Source organism: Urocampus carinirostris, chromosome 3 (genome assembly GCF_059441175.1).
Source record: "Urocampus carinirostris isolate Australia breed hairy pipefish chromosome 3, RoL_Ucar_1.0, whole genome shotgun sequence".
NCBI lineage: Eukaryota > Metazoa > Chordata > Actinopteri > Syngnathiformes > Syngnathidae > Urocampus > Urocampus carinirostris.
This window is the reverse complement of record NC_142351.1, coordinates 37,586,585-37,603,919: the sequence shown is the minus strand read 5'-3', so window position 1 is coordinate 37,603,919 and position 17,335 is coordinate 37,586,585. Positions and strand designations below refer to the sequence as shown.

At 37.7% G+C, this 17,335-nt stretch overlaps 1 protein-coding gene across 1 annotated transcript in view; it reads left to right on the top strand.

Moving 5' to 3' along the window:
- Window positions 1–17,335, top strand: part of nphp4 (nephronophthisis 4) — a 216,020-nt gene that overhangs the window by 165,948 nt on the left and 32,737 nt on the right. The window contains exons 18-20 of the mRNA XM_088331685.1: window positions 1,448–1,582; window positions 10,400–10,578; window positions 14,360–14,577. Coding sequence (XP_088187811.1) covers window positions 1,448–1,582; window positions 10,400–10,578; window positions 14,360–14,577 — 532 coding nt within the window. The remainder of the gene's footprint in view (window positions 1–1,447; window positions 1,583–10,399; window positions 10,579–14,359; window positions 14,578–17,335) is intronic.

Sequence of the window (17,335 nt, the reverse complement as noted above, 5' to 3'; positions counted from 1 at the left end):
TATATATATATATATATATATATATATATATATAAATGTAAGGGGTGCACCTTATAATTCAGTGTGCCTTTGTGTGGAAAATACGGTAATATTTTATGATTCTGTGTTATGTTTTAGAATATACCACACAGAGGCTTTTCACAGCCTCCTTTTAAATGAACCTTTCCGTGGCCTCCGCAAAGTTGTTTTAGTTCTCTTCAGGATCTTCTCAATTTTTATTATTTTCGATTTTTGGGTTTTCATTTATAAGGGTATCAATTATTCATAGTTCACCCTTAAGTCTAGTTTTACATTTTCCTTTCATATTGCCTTGAAAATGACACTATGATATATTATAGATGTTTTATAATTACCATTATTAGTATTTGTTGTTTTTTATTTTTCTGTTGACACCTTCAAGAAGCAAGGTGCAAGTTATATCAGACATTGTGGCTTATGCTCTTACGTGGAAATAATACTGAATTTTCAGGCCGAGAATATCTATCATCAATCAGGATGACATTCATTATGTCATCAGCTCGCTCCATTTAGAATTCTCTCGTCAGTCAAGGATGCCAATTACTAGAACCCTGCCAAGCTTGGGTGTTCAAAGCCAAGATTGTGCGTCAAAGTTGACTTACTGGAAAGTATTCTATACATAAAATGGATGGTAAATAACATTTTGACAAAAATAATTATTTCATTCATTACAAAATCTAACATTTACTCTGAATTATACAAATGAAAGGAACCTTTTTGTGTCACCTTGTTTGTAGATAAAAGTGCAACAACAAATTCATGATCAAATTATCCACCAACCATTTTTTAGAGTAATGAATACCTTATAGATTAACTCATTCAGTGCCAGACACTTCCCTCCAACGGGAAGTCCTGGTTTGGGCCAATTTTTTTTTAGAAAATATAGTCCTGTAGCTTTATAGGCAATAATACATAAAATATTATGTAACAGTAAACATGAATTTCTTTAAAAGTTTTATTGATTGACATGATTGTCCGCCATCTTGCTTCTACGGGTACCCCCAAAAACTTTGCGGAAAGGCTGGGGTAAAAATGAGAACAAAAATGGAGAAGTTGGGTCACTTTGAGTATTGATAGTTTTTATTCTTATTCATGCTTTGCCGCACTCGTTTTTGGTTGCACTACAGAGTGTCAATCTTTGTAGGCTGCCAGTGAATGTGTCAAAAAAACAAGAAAAAACAAAAAACGAGAACAAGAGTGTAACTTTCAATTGACTTTCATTTACAAAAAGTACTTGAAGATACTGTATGTTTGAATTGTCTTCTAGGCTAATTTCGTCTGAATATTTTTCAAAGATTTTGATCTGAACATTTGCTCTTTTGAGTGAAAAAAGCTGTCTGTTTTAAGCTTCTCTTGACCTTCTTATAATGGGTTGCTCTTTGAGGTTTAAAACGACAAGCCTTTGAATAACTGCTTCTTTCTCTTGAAGGGTTTCGCGCCGATCTGAGTAGCGGGAAGATAGCCGAGCGCCTGCATTCTGATTCCCGAATCATCGTCCCCGGCATAGTACCCAGCACTTTCACAGGGGGGAGCCTTAACACCGTGGATATTCTCCAAAACAATAGTAAGTGTGCTTTGCAAACCGCAGCTCCACAGTAAAAAGCCAGTCACATTTAACGAGTACATTTTCAAGGCATTACCAAATTCTAAAACATGCAATTCTTTTTGTATAAAATCTATACATTTCTTTGGTACATTCGAATATTTCCTGAGATAATCATTATGAATACAGCCTGTCTTGTCTTTGACATCCTAAACTGTGCCAGTCACCATATTGTTTTTTAACTGTTAATTAGTTAGAGAGGGTTACGAGTCTTTCAAGCAAACTTTAGGTAGTTTTTGTGAAGAATGCCTATGTTTTGTGTTGGAAGCAGTAATCGCACCAGTTTGCCAAAAAGGAGCTAACTGGCAAAAATAACACACCGAGAGCTAATGGGGGCTACCCGGGAGCAATCAACGAAAGGCTTTCACATGGTGAGCAGCAAAGATAACCGACAATAAAAAGCTATGGTGATAAATGTGTAGTGATCCGGGAATAAACCAAGGGACACTGTAAAACCGGAGCCAGCTAAGCTAGCCAACCAAACAACACTTGGTGGGAAGCCATCGAGCACCAATCAGGGGCAAGCAAAACACGAAAGCCCTCCTTAGCCCCGACGCTAACGGGGAGCTAGCGGGACAAAATGCTACCATTCCTGACACGCACGGCGAAAAACAAAAACGAAAAGCCACTATCGCCGACCAAAAAGAAGGAAGAATGCAAAGAAGGAACGCATGCTGTAAAGGCGGCAGGTAAACTTACCCCCTCAGCTGATGGATTTTGAAGTAGGCAACTTGGACAAAATAGTCACAAGGACCTCAGGGACAGGGTTAGCAAAGGTTTAATTTCTCTAGGCAGAAAAAGGTGGTATGCACTCGCTGTTCACTACAATCGCTGTCCGTTTCATAGCTGCCTCGAATGTTGTGTTAACAGGATTCTCCGTTTTAAAGGTGTTGTGTTGATTCAATTATGTCACAGCTCTATAGGAAACAAGCCAGATGGGTCAATTTTGAGACTAAATGTCGCAAGTCTTCTGGCATGTGGAATATTTTGCAACATATTGCATACTTTCGAGGGTGGACACGACACGTTTTGTGCCTAAATGGAAAAAAAATCTCTTTGGGAATACTTTGGAAACACTTTGACATTGTACATTTAACTCCAGTAAATTGAGTATGTGACAGTGCATCTTTGAGTCCCCACACATTGCCTCAGTTTAACATTCAGTGTACAGTATATCAACATGTACTGTTTGTGTGCATCTTCACAATTAGCAATCTGTGTCTTCCAATGCCAAATAATGGCTGCCTTGATCAAGTCAGCTTGATCAATTCCACATCGTGACTGTTGGCTGCACCACTGACCTACTCAATTTTCAGCCTAATTGAGCTTGCAGAAGCATCTCTGGTGGCTGCCACACTTTTGTTGTTTGTGTCTGTGAGTGTTTTTGTTTCTTTGTGTATTCTTAGCTAAAGTAAACGCATTCACTAAAGGGAACCACTTTTTCTCTCTCTTTAACAAGCAATGTCTAGTAAAGGGTGCACGCTAGTATGGACTGGAATGTCTAAAATCCACATTTACATTTGAAAGGGTCTTAGTGGAGGTCAGACCTCAGCCAAGGTCTAATCAATGCAAATGAAGATTAGTGGCACATTTTTCACTTTTATTTGACAAAATGTGTTGTTTTTTTCAGACAGTCTACAAGAGTTACTTAAAATAAGGTAAAATTATTGCAGGAATTATGTTATAACAAGGTTTGGTACAGGTGCTTGAAATCTTTGAAATGTTTGAATTTTATTATTTTGATTTCAAAGATTAGAAAGTGATTGGATTTTGGGTGAAGAGTTTGTAAATGGTTGAAATTGTTGCTTTGCTTCGTCATTGCATTTTTTCACTTGTGATTAATGGCTGCTGGTATTAATTTGTATGGCCTGGTCCTATCAAGCATAATTGTCTCCTATGGGTCCCACCCAAGAGGACAGGTGCATGCTACACCTAAACAGGGCACTATGACAAGTGTATTAGTGCAAGGAATGAAAATAAATATTGGACACTTATCATGGGATATGTAAAAAAAATGAAGGTAGTGTTTCCTAGTGGTAAATTGTAATGGGAAACACTTCCTGTAACTGATAATATAAGGTACAAAAATGGGAATTTTTTTTCACAAACATATATACACACACGTATTGTTCAGAACCACAAATGTATTCCAGATTTACTCAAGATCTAAAAATCATTAACGAATGCACACGCAAAATAAAAAATCGGATATGTAAATTGCAAATATATTTGTGGATCTGCAAAATAGATGAGTCACACCACCATTCTGCTGCGCTTCCGTCAATAGCAATCGTATTCTATATAATAAGCTTATTAAAACAATAAAGCTACTCCTCATCAGCTGCAGAAATGATGTTTTGCCATTTCATCGCAGAGCACAACATACCTTCAATAGTTGCCGATCACTTCACAAGGCTTATGAAAAACGTGTTTTCCAGTCACAAGGCTGCAAATGTTTGTATTTTCTGTCCATGTTAAATGGTCTGTTTTCAATTTAAAATACAAGCATCAATGGTTGATATTTTGGTTTGGTTTACAAAATAGAAATGTCAACTAATTGTTTCCTCCCCAAAATATCTTTCTTTTTAAATTTGAATTTAAAGTGTTATTAATGGATATTTTAGTTACGCTGATAACAATTGTTCCTGATTTTTGATTTTTTAAAATTTTATTTTTAATTTTATTATTAAGAATATGTACAGAATTATACAACGAAACAACGAAAATATGACAGTTTGTAAGGGCATGGAGCCGTGGAGGTTGACAGATATGTTGCAGACCCCACAAAAGTAGATGTTTTGCCTTGACATGAAACACAGCTAAAGACACTCGAAAATCATTTCAGCCGTTTCGGACCCTAGAAGTCACACGCACACACACACAAATCAGGATTTATGAAGTAGTATCAATGTAGATTAGGTTAAAGAAGATTAGATTTGGTAGATTAAATTATATATGTTATACTATTTTGAACATTTTCATTTGTCTGGTCATATGAAAAAGCCTTATGGGCCACATGTGGCCCATGGACTGTCGTTTGCCCACCCCTTTCCTAAACACGTTGTGTGCCATTGACGACATTTCCAGACAAAGTTTAGTTGAAGGAGGACATACATTTTTTTCCCCTCTCTGTGTGCAAATCAACATCCAGGCCTTGAGACAAGACTGGTAAAAACATGCACTGAAGTGTGGAGTTTTGTGGTTTTAATTATTATGAAATAAATAAAACATGGAATAAGGCTGTAACGGTTTCAGAAGTGCACTTTCAAAATGGCCTACAATCATTTATATACCAAATGGGGGGAACACAGAAGTTAATGGAAAGTTTCCAAGGCACCAGCTTCACACATTCCTTCGTCCAGACTAAATATTACTGGTGGTTTTAAAAAAAACTTCCAACATTAAATCAGAACACCACTTAGAACAATGTTGAGACTGGAACGACGACATAAATGGGTATATTGTCGCAACAAGGAAATAACACAAGAGTAGGTAAATAAATGTGACGATTTAAAGAATGAAAAGACCATATGAAGTAACACATTTTAATGTTGTCACAAGGCCCTTTGCACTAATCGGTTAACAAAAAAGTAGTTTTCTGTTTTAAAAAGTGTGGTGACGCCATCGTCATAAATTTCCACCAATGTGTGTTCATTCTGCTTGAAGCTTTCCGTACAACTTCTTTCTAACTTTCTTCACGACTGTGTGTCTGGATTGAAGCCAATTAGGCTCAGACAGTTTTACTCCTTCTGGGATTTGAACATAGTTTACTATGTGTAGCAGCACACAAAGTTAACTTCAATGGAATCAGTGCGGGACCGATATCTACACTCGAGGCTATATTGTCTCGTGCTCAAGAGGAAAAAGTGCATGACAAAGCCTATACAATGCGAGTGTTTTTTTGCACATTCTCATGTCAGATTAAGAACTTTTCCATTTGCGTGTTTTCAAAGGACTTGTGCGTTATGTACTCAGGGACAATGCAACATCATGCTACTCTTGTTTTGGAAGCAGTAGGAGTATGCATCATACGTGCAAGTCCCCTAGTTCATCGTTACACAAAACTTTGAAAATACACTTCTGAAAAGCTGTCAAGCGAATACAATGTGTTGCTATCATTTCTTTTTAACCGCATGCTTGGTGTACACTTTTAGGCTCAATCCCATTACTTTCTTTTTCACCTCCCCACTCATTTTCTTGGATGAGGGCAAGGGAGTGATTTCTCTACCAATTAGGAAAGTTCTTCCTACTTACCACATCATTACCTTGAATGTTGCAACATGAAACAATGGTTCATTCCTCTTGTTTCCCCCGCTTTTTATTTCACTCATTTCAAAGTAGTAACATTGAGACTGGTTACAGCAATAAACTTTGTTGAACCTGCTAAAGAAATAAGTGCATTGCCAGATGAATACTGCGCTTTATACTGTTTATTCTTCCTCGTCTTCCTCACAACCACTTCTCTTTCTTCTTTACATTTCCCTGAGTCGCAGCTCCCTCACATAGACTTTATGTTCCATAACACAACACAACATAGACACATATATTTGGTCCTTTTCCATGGTTGCTTCCAGCTGGTCGGTAATGTTGAGGGGGCGTGGCTGGGTAAAAGCAAGGGCACTCCTGACTTGACTTTGTAAAATAGGGCTTTTGCCACTCACTCATTGCTTGCAAAAGGTTGGGACTTTCTTAACCGCTTCATAAATGTGCTTTGCTAAAGTAACGATTAAAAATGAAGGGAAGGTGAGTTTTGGGATTGAGCCTTAAACTGACATGAATGCTGGGATCTCCAGGTGATTAATTGCTGTCTTAGACCCGATTTGAATTTCTGATGTAAAATACATTGTGATGAATTCAGCATTCTTGTTGTACTATGTTACATGCGTGATATTCAGGCTGGTGACTTTTTTGGAATATTATTATTTTGCCTGCACCTGTAAACAGTGATACTGCTTCAAGCGGTGTATGTTGTAACGGACATTTAAAGCACGTTTTAGTTTTGTTTTCAATTAGGGGATTCTTAAGAATATAAGGCAGTAGGTTGATGGATTAACCTACTGAAGGATATACTGGCTCACTGCAGGTCACTCACTGATATATGGTATATATTTTTTGTATTGGTTGTTTAAATCAAATCATATATTGATGTCAAAGTGAACAGGTCCATTTCACAATAAGGATAGTGTTAATTTACATAAATTGGGAGTAACCCTTTTTTAATTTGCCAACCGTACAGTAGATTGAAAGTGTGAGAACGAAAAAAATATGTTTTAGGACTAATGAAGGTCATCTAATGGAGACTTAATCGTTTAACTATAATCAGGGATTACTATACATACAGTTATATAAAATGTACATTGATCTGTAACTTTTATCCCATATTTTGAATGTAAGATAATTTTGCAAATTGTTCCTATCAGTGGTCCGGTTGAGGAAACCTTGGGACCAATGTTCCCTCTTATTTTCCACGGGTCTGAGTGTTCACACAAAGTCGGTGAGCAACGCTTGAAACAACAGTGAGCAACCATAATCCCAAGTGTGGCAAGAAAATTAATTATCAAACATGTCCAAAACTTGACATCAAGTTACATTTTGCTGAGTTTCTGGCAATGCAAAATTATTTTTCTCTTTTGAATGAATTGACTCATGTACTATTGCAAAGGTTGTACGGCCTATAAACGTCGTTTGTTCTTACAATTCTTTCACAAGATATCCATTTCTTTTTTTTTCCTGATATATTTTGTCGCATAATATTAACATTTTTGGGGGCTTATTTAGTCGGTTGTAAGATACAGAACTGTACTTAATCACATTTTTTAGTGGAAGTCCAATGTTGGCAACAAGATTCACTTGATATAATTGGTAATTATTTGAATGCAACACAAACTTTTTCTTCTTTTTTCCGTTTTTTTTTTAACTTTTTTTTAAATTCCTTTAAAAAAAATCTCATTGTGTTGATTTTTTCAGAGCTGTTACTTTTTTCTTTTTGTTCTCTATTTACTTTTTTCCTAAATTTCTTTCTTTTCTTTTTTTCTGGCTTTTTTCTAAATGTTTCCTTCTTTTTTTCTCTTCCTTTTGTTTCTTTTTTTCTCATCTTTTCACTACTTTTTCATTTAGGTATTTTTTTCTTTTTTGTTCTATTCCCCCTTCCTTTAAGTCATTTTGTGCATAATTTTACATAATATTTGGTCATGTTGGGATTAAAGAAGCAAAAACAACCTGAAGAGCCATTTTAGGACCCAAAAGAGACGGTTCTTTTTAGTGAGCCGAGCCGAAGAAGCCGGTTCTCGACAAACTGTACTAACTTTACTCAACTTCGTTCTCCTTCGACTCGACTTCAAAATACCGCATTTAGGACACAACGTCAGGGGAACCCTTGTATTTTTACCTTCATGCACTGTAACTTTGACTTAAGTCGCTTCTTAATTAGTAATTTTGAGCCCTCATTTTTGTGCGCTGGCTAGATTTTCTTGTGCGCTGAGAATGTGGGAGCAGTGCGCAACTGCGCACGCGCGCAGCTTAAAGAGAACACCATTTGGGACTGTTTCTTTTCTTTTTCTTTTTCTTTTTTAAGTACCTCACATATTTATAGGTGTATTGCATACATCTAGCTATTTGACATTTTGTTTTTTTTATTGCTTCATATTATTATTATTATTATTCTGTTGTTCTCGGCACTATTTTTCTATCTGTGTAAAATTTCAATATTTGAACAAAGAGGAGGAAATAATAAATGTGTTTTTATTTTTAAATCCCAAGGTTTGTACAGATGCTTGAAATCCTTGAAAATGCTTGAGTTGTAATGTTGTGTTTTCTAGGATAGAAAAGTGCTTGAATTGGGTGAAGTGCTTGTAAATGTATGAAATTGTTGCCATGTTCGCCGACACTGCTTCACTTTGCCATTGCATTTGTTCCTCCTTCTTGATTAAAGGCAGTTGGCATTAGTTTGTATGGCATTCTTCCACGGAGCTTCACTGCCCCCTATGGGTCACAGCAAAGACGACAGGTGCATGCTACACCTAAACAGGGTATTTTAAAATTTGTTATGGTGCAAAAATGATGTTCTATTAATGAACATTTATTATGGGCTATGCAAAAAAATAAGATAGTGTTTCCCAGTGGTAAAGTATCATGCAAATAACTTCCCACAACTGAAAATGTAAACTACATATTACTGTCATTTTTACCCAACATCTATATGGAGAAAGATTTGTCTCAAAATAAATACATTTGTGATTTACATCTAAAAATCTAAAAATCAGATTTATTGTATCTTGATAAATACACATGCGATATATAATATAGATCGCAGATATATTTGAGGCGCTGCCAAATAAATGATTGGCATTTCTTTGTCTGAAGAAATGGGTTAATAGGCTTTAAAAGTCCATAACAAGTGCTTGAATTTGGCCGTGAAAAAGGTTCACAAACTCAGAAATCCTATTTAACAAAAACAAAAAAAAAGAATACAGACGCTGCCCAACTTACGAACAAGGTTTCAGACGATCGTTCGTAAGTTGAATTTGTTCTTAAGTCGCTTCAGTGCTATAGTTTGTATGTTTAAGGTTTATATAAGTAACCTGTACTATTTTGTACTAAAAAATAAACATTTCATAAAATAATATGCTCTGTGAAGATGAATAAAGTTATGTTTAACTTACTTTTGGAAGATGTGCTTCAAGAGGTCCTCCTCCGTGGTAGAGAGTGGACGAAAAAAAAGGCGATCCAACCATTTTTTCAACCGCATCAATCTTTCTTATTCCACTTTCATTTAAAAAGAAACGGCTCGCCTCTTCTTTACACTTTACACCAACCATATTGAATGGATGCAGGAGATATTACACAACAACATGTATTAAAGTTCCTAGCGCGCTGGAGATAGTATAGATATAGACAGTTTAGAATTTTTACACACAAACTAGGAAGAGGAAGCAGATTTGTTTTCTTCTGGGTGGATGGTGGGTGACCTCTCTCAGCGCCACACACCGGTAGTGGCAGAATTAAGCACTACTGTGCTGTCCTTTACTCGGAAAAGGTGCACACAATACAAAATCTAACTTACTTACTTACTCGTCCGGATATTTTTCGACATCCCGAAAAAAATGATCGTTTCTACCGTTTTTCGTAAGTCGAATTGTCGTAAATAGGGGAGCGTCTGTAGACCGATTCATCAATTATTAACAATGGTTTGTTGAAGCCCTTATTTGAACCTAGTTTAAATTTGACTAACAAATTTAAAAGTTGACGTACTTCAGGTAAACCCCCAATTTACTTTAATAGCTTCTCAGTTTGTCTTTGTTTGAAAGTTAAAAATACACAAAGCAAAAAGGCAAAGATTTGAGTCATCCCTTGTTTCAACCTTGGCCAGGTCATAGTTTTGGGTAAAGTGCAGGATTAGGCAAACCCTCTTGTCAGAATTTCCACAACAACATGGATAATTTGCATGATCCAATCCAAATGATATAGGATTACTCGATAAGAAATGTGATTCCGCCAATAATTAGGCACTTCTTGCTAGCGGTTTTCAGGTGATTTATAACAGTAGTAAAAAGTAGAAGTACCACAAGTGGGGCTTTGGCCCAGTTGTAGCAATGCCAGTTGTTCGACTCCGCTCTGTCTTTGCACAAGCTGTTATGTTTTCCGCTCCAACAATACTTTATCATTTGTTTGCGCCTCTCTTCCGCGGACATTTGGCAAGATCTTCGAACATATGGCCCGTACAACAAAGCGATTAGAATTTATTCCTTTCAGTAATACTTTCTGTTTTCTGCTTTGTAGTGAAGAACGCTGCTCAGGCCCAAAGACTGCAGATAAGAGAGGACAGGGAGTCAATGTACGAAGGCAGGTTGAGCCTTAATAACTCCTTTTCTGACAATGTGCACCGCAAACTGGAGTGCATGGCCGCCGTTCACAAGAAGGAGGGCAAACTGGACGATTTCAAAGACACTGAGGTTATGGTAAGGCAACACCCTATTTTTTTAACCCATCCCATACTCTCCTTAAACGAAAGCCTGAAAATTTGGGGATGTCAAACTCAGTTTGCCTCTGGGGCAGGATCTGGAATTTTTGTTCTCAGGTCGGATCAGTAAAAGGCTTCAAAAATGTTAGCTCAGATATTCAGTATTATGATTCTTCATTCAAGCTAAATTAGTAACCTTCTCTACGTATTATAATCACATATGACAATGCATCTTTTTTAAACACATTTATTTACAAACAATAAGGACAAAAGAAGTCCATGTTTGGTATTGAATGTGTTAACTGGTTGAGTGAATGCAATTTTACAGCTTTACTACTCACCACACTATACATATTCAACACTGCCCTCTAATAGGCAGAGAGAGTATTTGTTTTGCATTTATCAAAAAACAACAACATTACTTTTCACATAGATGACTGAGAGACTTGCTTCTTTTTTGAAACACTCAGAAATTTATGGTACGCCGATTAAATCATCCAATGGGCCAGATTTGGCGCTCGGGCCTTAATGTTTGACATGGCTGCTGTCGTTTCTTGTCACTGAGACTAAAAATTACATGTGTCAATGGCCCAGGGCAAAATGTGGCCAGCCTATCATTTGATGTGGCCTGTGAGACAATATTGAGAAGCACAAAAGAAAAATGAACTCAGTTACTGGTAGTCTGAAATATGTCCACTGGATATCGCCAAAAAGTGTTTGCTTGATAGTAATAATCAACCAGAGAACATTGAGGACTCCCATTCTGATGTGAATTTACTTAGAATAAAAATCACGGATGCTCTGTTAAAAGTAATACGAAAAATACAAAATTGAAAAAAATAGCATCTGGGTGTCTTTTCAGACTTGTATGGAAATGAAATTCATTATTTTACCATTGATTACCATATTCAGGTGAACATTCTAATAAAAATAAAAATAAAATAAAAAGCGGAAAGCTTTAAAATTGTATAAATCTGTAGTGTCACAGAGCTATCTGTAAGTCAAGTCAAGTCACATTTATTTATATAGCCTTTAATCACTAAAATGTCTCAAAGGACTGCACAAGATTACAATTACACCATCCCCTGATCTTAAACCAACATGCGGGCAAGGAAAAACTCAAAACCTCAGCGTGAGGAAACAAGAAACCTTGAGAAGGGGCCTCACAAGTGGTAATCCCCCTTTCAGGATAACCAGGGTGGAACAGATTTAGCATTGAGTTACAATACACAAACATAGTAAATATCAATAAAAGAGAACACTAGGTAACATGTTGAAATTTGTCCGGAAAGTGCATGACAGCAACGACGCCCCAAGCCTGTAAACTAGTCCAGAAAGTCCGACGCAACGACGCAGCTTCCCATCTCTGCCAGCTGGTCAATGCAGACGTTGACATGCTTCAGGTCAGATGCTGGTCCGCTGACTCATCTCAAAACGTCCTTCTCCTTCGTCTCACCACCAGCCAAGCAGTCGGAAAAATATCTGTGTATCTGTATATGACACAGAGTTAACCCACCAAAGAAGGAATGTGACCACACTGGAAGTGTAACTGAAGCTTTAAATCATTCTCCGAATTGTTCAAACTGCAAAACTGTCGTGGAAAAAGATTCAATTGTTGATGGGGTTTTTTTCAAATGGTTGATTGCTAAACACTAGAAGATTAAATCTTAGTGAAAAGAATACAAATATGAAAGAAAAAAACCCTCTAACTATTTCTAATCACAAGGTAGATTTAGGAGGGATGAGGGACATTTAATTTTTTTTCCTGCTTTCTTTACCATAATTTGGATTAGTATTCAAGCATCTTAGTGGCTGTACATGTCACTTTTATTCGTTCTTTTTCCTGTCGGTAAAACTTGTTCTTTCACCCACCACTGCACATGCTAAAATGTCATCTTGTCAGTGTTGTGTCCTAATATCAAACTTGCGTTACTTTTTAAACATTTTTTTTTTGTTTCTGATCCAAACTGTAATACAATTTAGTAATCATGAAACCAAAATGTATTGTAGCTGGAATTCTGATTTTTTTTAAAGGCACTATATTGAAACGCTCAACCAAAGCATCAATTTTTTAGGTCACAAGCAAAGGTTTATCGATAAAAAAATAAATTGTATTCAAGTTATGACATTAATATAGAGTCCAAGAATTACGAAAAACTGCTATTCCATTCAAGTCAAAATTACTAATTAAGTGCAAAATCTCTTCAGAATACCTAAAAAAAGATGGCCGCGTTCTATATATCTAGAAAACAATATACATAAGTCACAGTTGTTAAACTATTTAATTGTTTTGTCTTTTTGGCTTATGTAACAATTGAACTTTTATATTGAAATATATAAAATTGGGGCGGCAGTAGCTCAGGAGGTAGAGCGATCGTTTTAGGATTAAGGGATCCCAGTTCGAATCCCGGCTTGTCCGTGTTACATGTCGAAGTGTCCTTGGGTAAGACATTGAACCCCCAATTACCCCCAATAAGCAGGTTAACGCCTTACATGGCTGCACAGATCACGGCCGCTATTGGGAAATGTGAAGCACAATGTAAAGCGCTTTGGGAAGTCATTGACTTGAAAAGCGCTATATAAATGCAGATCATTTCATTGGGGCGGCAGTAGCTCAGGAGGTAGAGCGATCGTTTTAGGATTAAGGGATCCCAGTTCGAATCCCGGCTTGTCCGTGTTACATGTCGAAGTGTCCTTGGGTAAGACATTGAACCCCCAATTACCCCCAATAAGCAGGTTAGCGCCTTACATGGCTGCACAGATCACGGCCGCTATTGGGAAATGTGAAGCACAATGTAAAGCGCTTTGGGAAGTCATTGACTTGAAAAGCGCTATATAAATGCAGATCATTTCATTTCATTTCATTACCCTACCTTCATGTGCTCAGGACTAAGCTCATTTTGAGGAAGCGGAAGATGACTCTTATTTTTACCAATTAAAAAACAACTTCAGTTTTCCAGTTTAAGATACGTTTGTTTTCCAGTGTAGAAGAAGACACCAGTTGTCAGAGTCCTTGAAGCGCAACATCAAGGACAGATGTGAAAAATGGATTTTAGTTTTTGTGCAGTTATCATACTTAACTCTAAAAATGTATGTGTATTATGCATCTTTAAGTTAAAAGCCATTCCTCAATGGTGAACTGTCATAAGAAAGTTATGTGAATACATTATAGACCAGAAGTTATGGTTGTATATTTTGAATAGTCAGAAAGTTAAAATGTTTTGTTTTTGCTTTGTTTTTAACTTGCACGGGCGATTTTTATTCTTTTAAGGAAAAAACGGCTGACGAGTTATGGGCGTACATCGAGTACTTCGTTAGTCAAGGACTCTACGATGGATTAATATCTGTTGCTGGTGACTGACGTCATGCTCGTACCCGCGGGGTTTTTCGTTTCTATTTGTTAATGATAAAAAATGATGACAATATGAAGAGGCCTTTTTATGTATATCACAAAGAACAACCCAAACCCCAAGAAAGATGAAAAAACATCATGCGAGCGCACACGCGTCATGAAACAGCTCACGGAGGCTGCAATGAAGACACAAGATGGCAGCTGCAAGTAAAAAGTTCCAGTTTTTGTACAGGTCTTTTCATGTATTTTCAAAATGAGATCTCAATTACCACATAATTTTCTTTCTATCTAATATAAAAACAAGACAATTCTAAAGTTGACTTAAACATTATAGTTAAGAATTAACTATGTTAATATTGTGACTGTATAACATGCTGTTGTTATATAAATTGTAATTTTGTTTTATCTTATGGATTTGTGTCTTTAGGGTACTGAAGAAGTTTCTTTGACCACGCAAACTTCTTTGAGGAACCCCCTCAAAGATGACAAGACAGAGGGTATCTGCAACATGCTTTGCCATGCCATCACAACGTCGCATCAAGTCTTTGCCAGCCTGGGCTCGGCAGAATTCATGGAATTCGTCCTTAAAAATCCTTTCAACACGCCTCAGACTGTCACCATCCTCAGCAGCGATCCTCAGCTCAGGTTCATTTCCATCTACCATCTCTTTCTTATAACAAAGAAAATGTCCTCAAATGCAACCCACCAACTGCGAACAAGTGTTGGAGTGTGAACTAGGCTGACGTTTTGCATTGCCCTCAAATGAAAATATGCTCACACTTTGCGATGTGTTTCTAAAGGTGGTGAGCAGCCAACAGAAATACTGTAGGTTCCAAGTTGTTCACAGTAATTGCATGCACTCATTTTGTCAAAGGCCTTTTTTTTCATTACTTTTGTTATCTTTGATGGCAAACAGAATTCGGTTGCGCTAACATTAAAAGATTAGCACTGTGGAAGTGGTCTGTAAAACGTGTGTTGACATCAGGGATGCACCGAATTTTCGGCACAGAATTTATTTAAAAAAAAGAAAAGAAAACCGAGAATATAGTGTCGTGATCACGTCACATAAAAATGATAGGCGAGCGTGGTTTAGCTAGCTCTCACCCGGGGAAGGTTTGCACACAACTTGGCTGTTTATTTTTCATTTAGCACATGAGAAGGTACGACAAAGAGAATGCCTTCAACAAAATCAAGTGGCTGACACCAAGATCTGTACAACGAGAGTTTAATTTACTATTTCTACTTTTGACTTCGGTTAATATGGGAGTGTGACTCTTTTGTTTAATTATCATCATCATCCGTTTTATTGTCACTATTTACTCTCTTCTACATTAAAAGTTAAAATGCCTCAAAAATGAGTACCTAAAAAGCAAGAAGCAGACTGTACAGTATATGGGTACAATCAATTTATTTTTCAACATAACCGGACACTTTACTCAAAGCAGAATGAACCTGCTTGTGTTAGTCGCATTTTAGGTTAAGTCAAGTCATGTTTATTTGTCTCTAAGGACTGCACAGACCACGAATTATTGTAAAACCGCAGACAATTATTACACCACCCCTGATCTAAAACTTACATGAGGGCAAGGATAAACTTAAAAACCTCAACATGGGGAAAATGAAGAAACCTTGAGAAGGGACGGCACATGAGGTAATCAATCCCCCTTCCAGGATGATTTCAGGTGCAAATGGATGTTGCAAAAACAATTAATACACAGATATTGTCACCAGGAACTCTAGGTCATTCAAAAGCTATTAAATAGAAGTGTGTTTTAGGCCTAGATTAAAACCGTTCCAATGAGGTTGCAGAGCATTCCACAATATCGGGGCCCGAATGGGGAACGCTCTTGAACCTGTGGTTTTCTTCTTGGCTCTTGGGATCACTAGTAGACCAGCATTTTGTGTGTGTTTTGGGTTGTGACAGTGGGAAATTAGTGTTTCCCTTTCCCTCCTTTTTTTTTTCTCTGTTTTCTCTGTTGTTATTTTGTCATAAGATTTTCCAGAGTAAATATGTCATTTGAGGTTGTGCGTATATATTAAAATCTGTGAAGTATGTGGAGGCAAGAGAACTGCCTTGTAACGCGAATTCGACATTATCTCATTACCTTACTTTTTGTTTTCTCGGTACTAGAGATGATTGGTAGAGAATGGAGAAAAACAGAAAGTCGTCCTAAAATTGATTAATGCAAGCAAAAAAGCACGACAAGGGAAACAACTCTTTGGTGTATCTGATGATGAACCGGCCTTTGAGGGACATTAAATGAATACATTGTACATTTTATGTTGTATTAGATCAGATTCAGATTCAGATCTACTTTATTGTCATTCTAGTACACGTGTATACAGAACGAAATGTCGATGCATCTGACCCCCACAGTTTCCTTGAATGTACAGATATAAATAAAGTTGTATTGTAATTGGCTACGTATAGTATTTTACCATAGTGCCGATAGTGCAAGAAGAGTAGCTAACCAGATGTGCAAAATGGGCAGTCAGGTTAACAAGTCAGGTACACAGTAACATTAACACTGTAACAATAACGCTGTAATTACCATAGTGCAGAGAGCAATGTGCAATGAGTGGCAAGCTATAAAAAACTGCCAGTAGTGCAAAAAGTCAGATTAGCAGCCGTTTAGATTTAAGTTAACTATATGTTAGATTGACCATTTAACAGTCTAATGGCCAGGGGGACTAGACTATTGCGGAGCCTGGTGGTCCTGCACCGCGCACTGCAGAACCTCTTCCCAGAGGCTAGCAGAGTGAACAGTCCATGATGGGGGTGAGAGGGGTCCCCGGTAATGTTCTTAGCATGGGATAGGCAGCGCTTCTGGCCAATGTCTTGAATGGAGGGAAGTGTAGTCCCGATTATTTTCTCTGCTGTCCTCGTTACCCTCCTCACACTACCCCAGTCGGTAGCGCTGCAGCCTCCACACCACACAGAGATACAGCTGGTCAGGATACTCTCTATGGTGCCCCTGTAGAATGTGATGAGGGAGGGTGGGGGCAGGTGGGCTCTCCTCATCCTCCGCAGGAAGTACAGGCGCTGCTGTGCCCTCTTAACCAGTGATGCAGTGTTCACGGACCAGGTGAGTTTGTTTGTAATGTGCACCCCTAGGAACTTGATACTGCTGACAACCTCCACAGCCTTGTTGTTGATGCAAAGTGGGGCATGGTTGGCCTGGTTTTTCCTAAAGTCGACAATGATCTCTTTAGTTTTGTCAACATTCAGGACCAGGCTGTTGTCCCTGCACCAGCCCACCAACTGCTCCACCTCCTCTCTGTAGGCTAGGTCGTTGTCATCCCTGATGAGGCCCACCACTGTTGTGTCGTCAGCATACTTCACGATGTGGTTTGTGGCGGACCTAGGGACGCAGTCGTGTGTCATCAAGGTGAACAGCAAGGG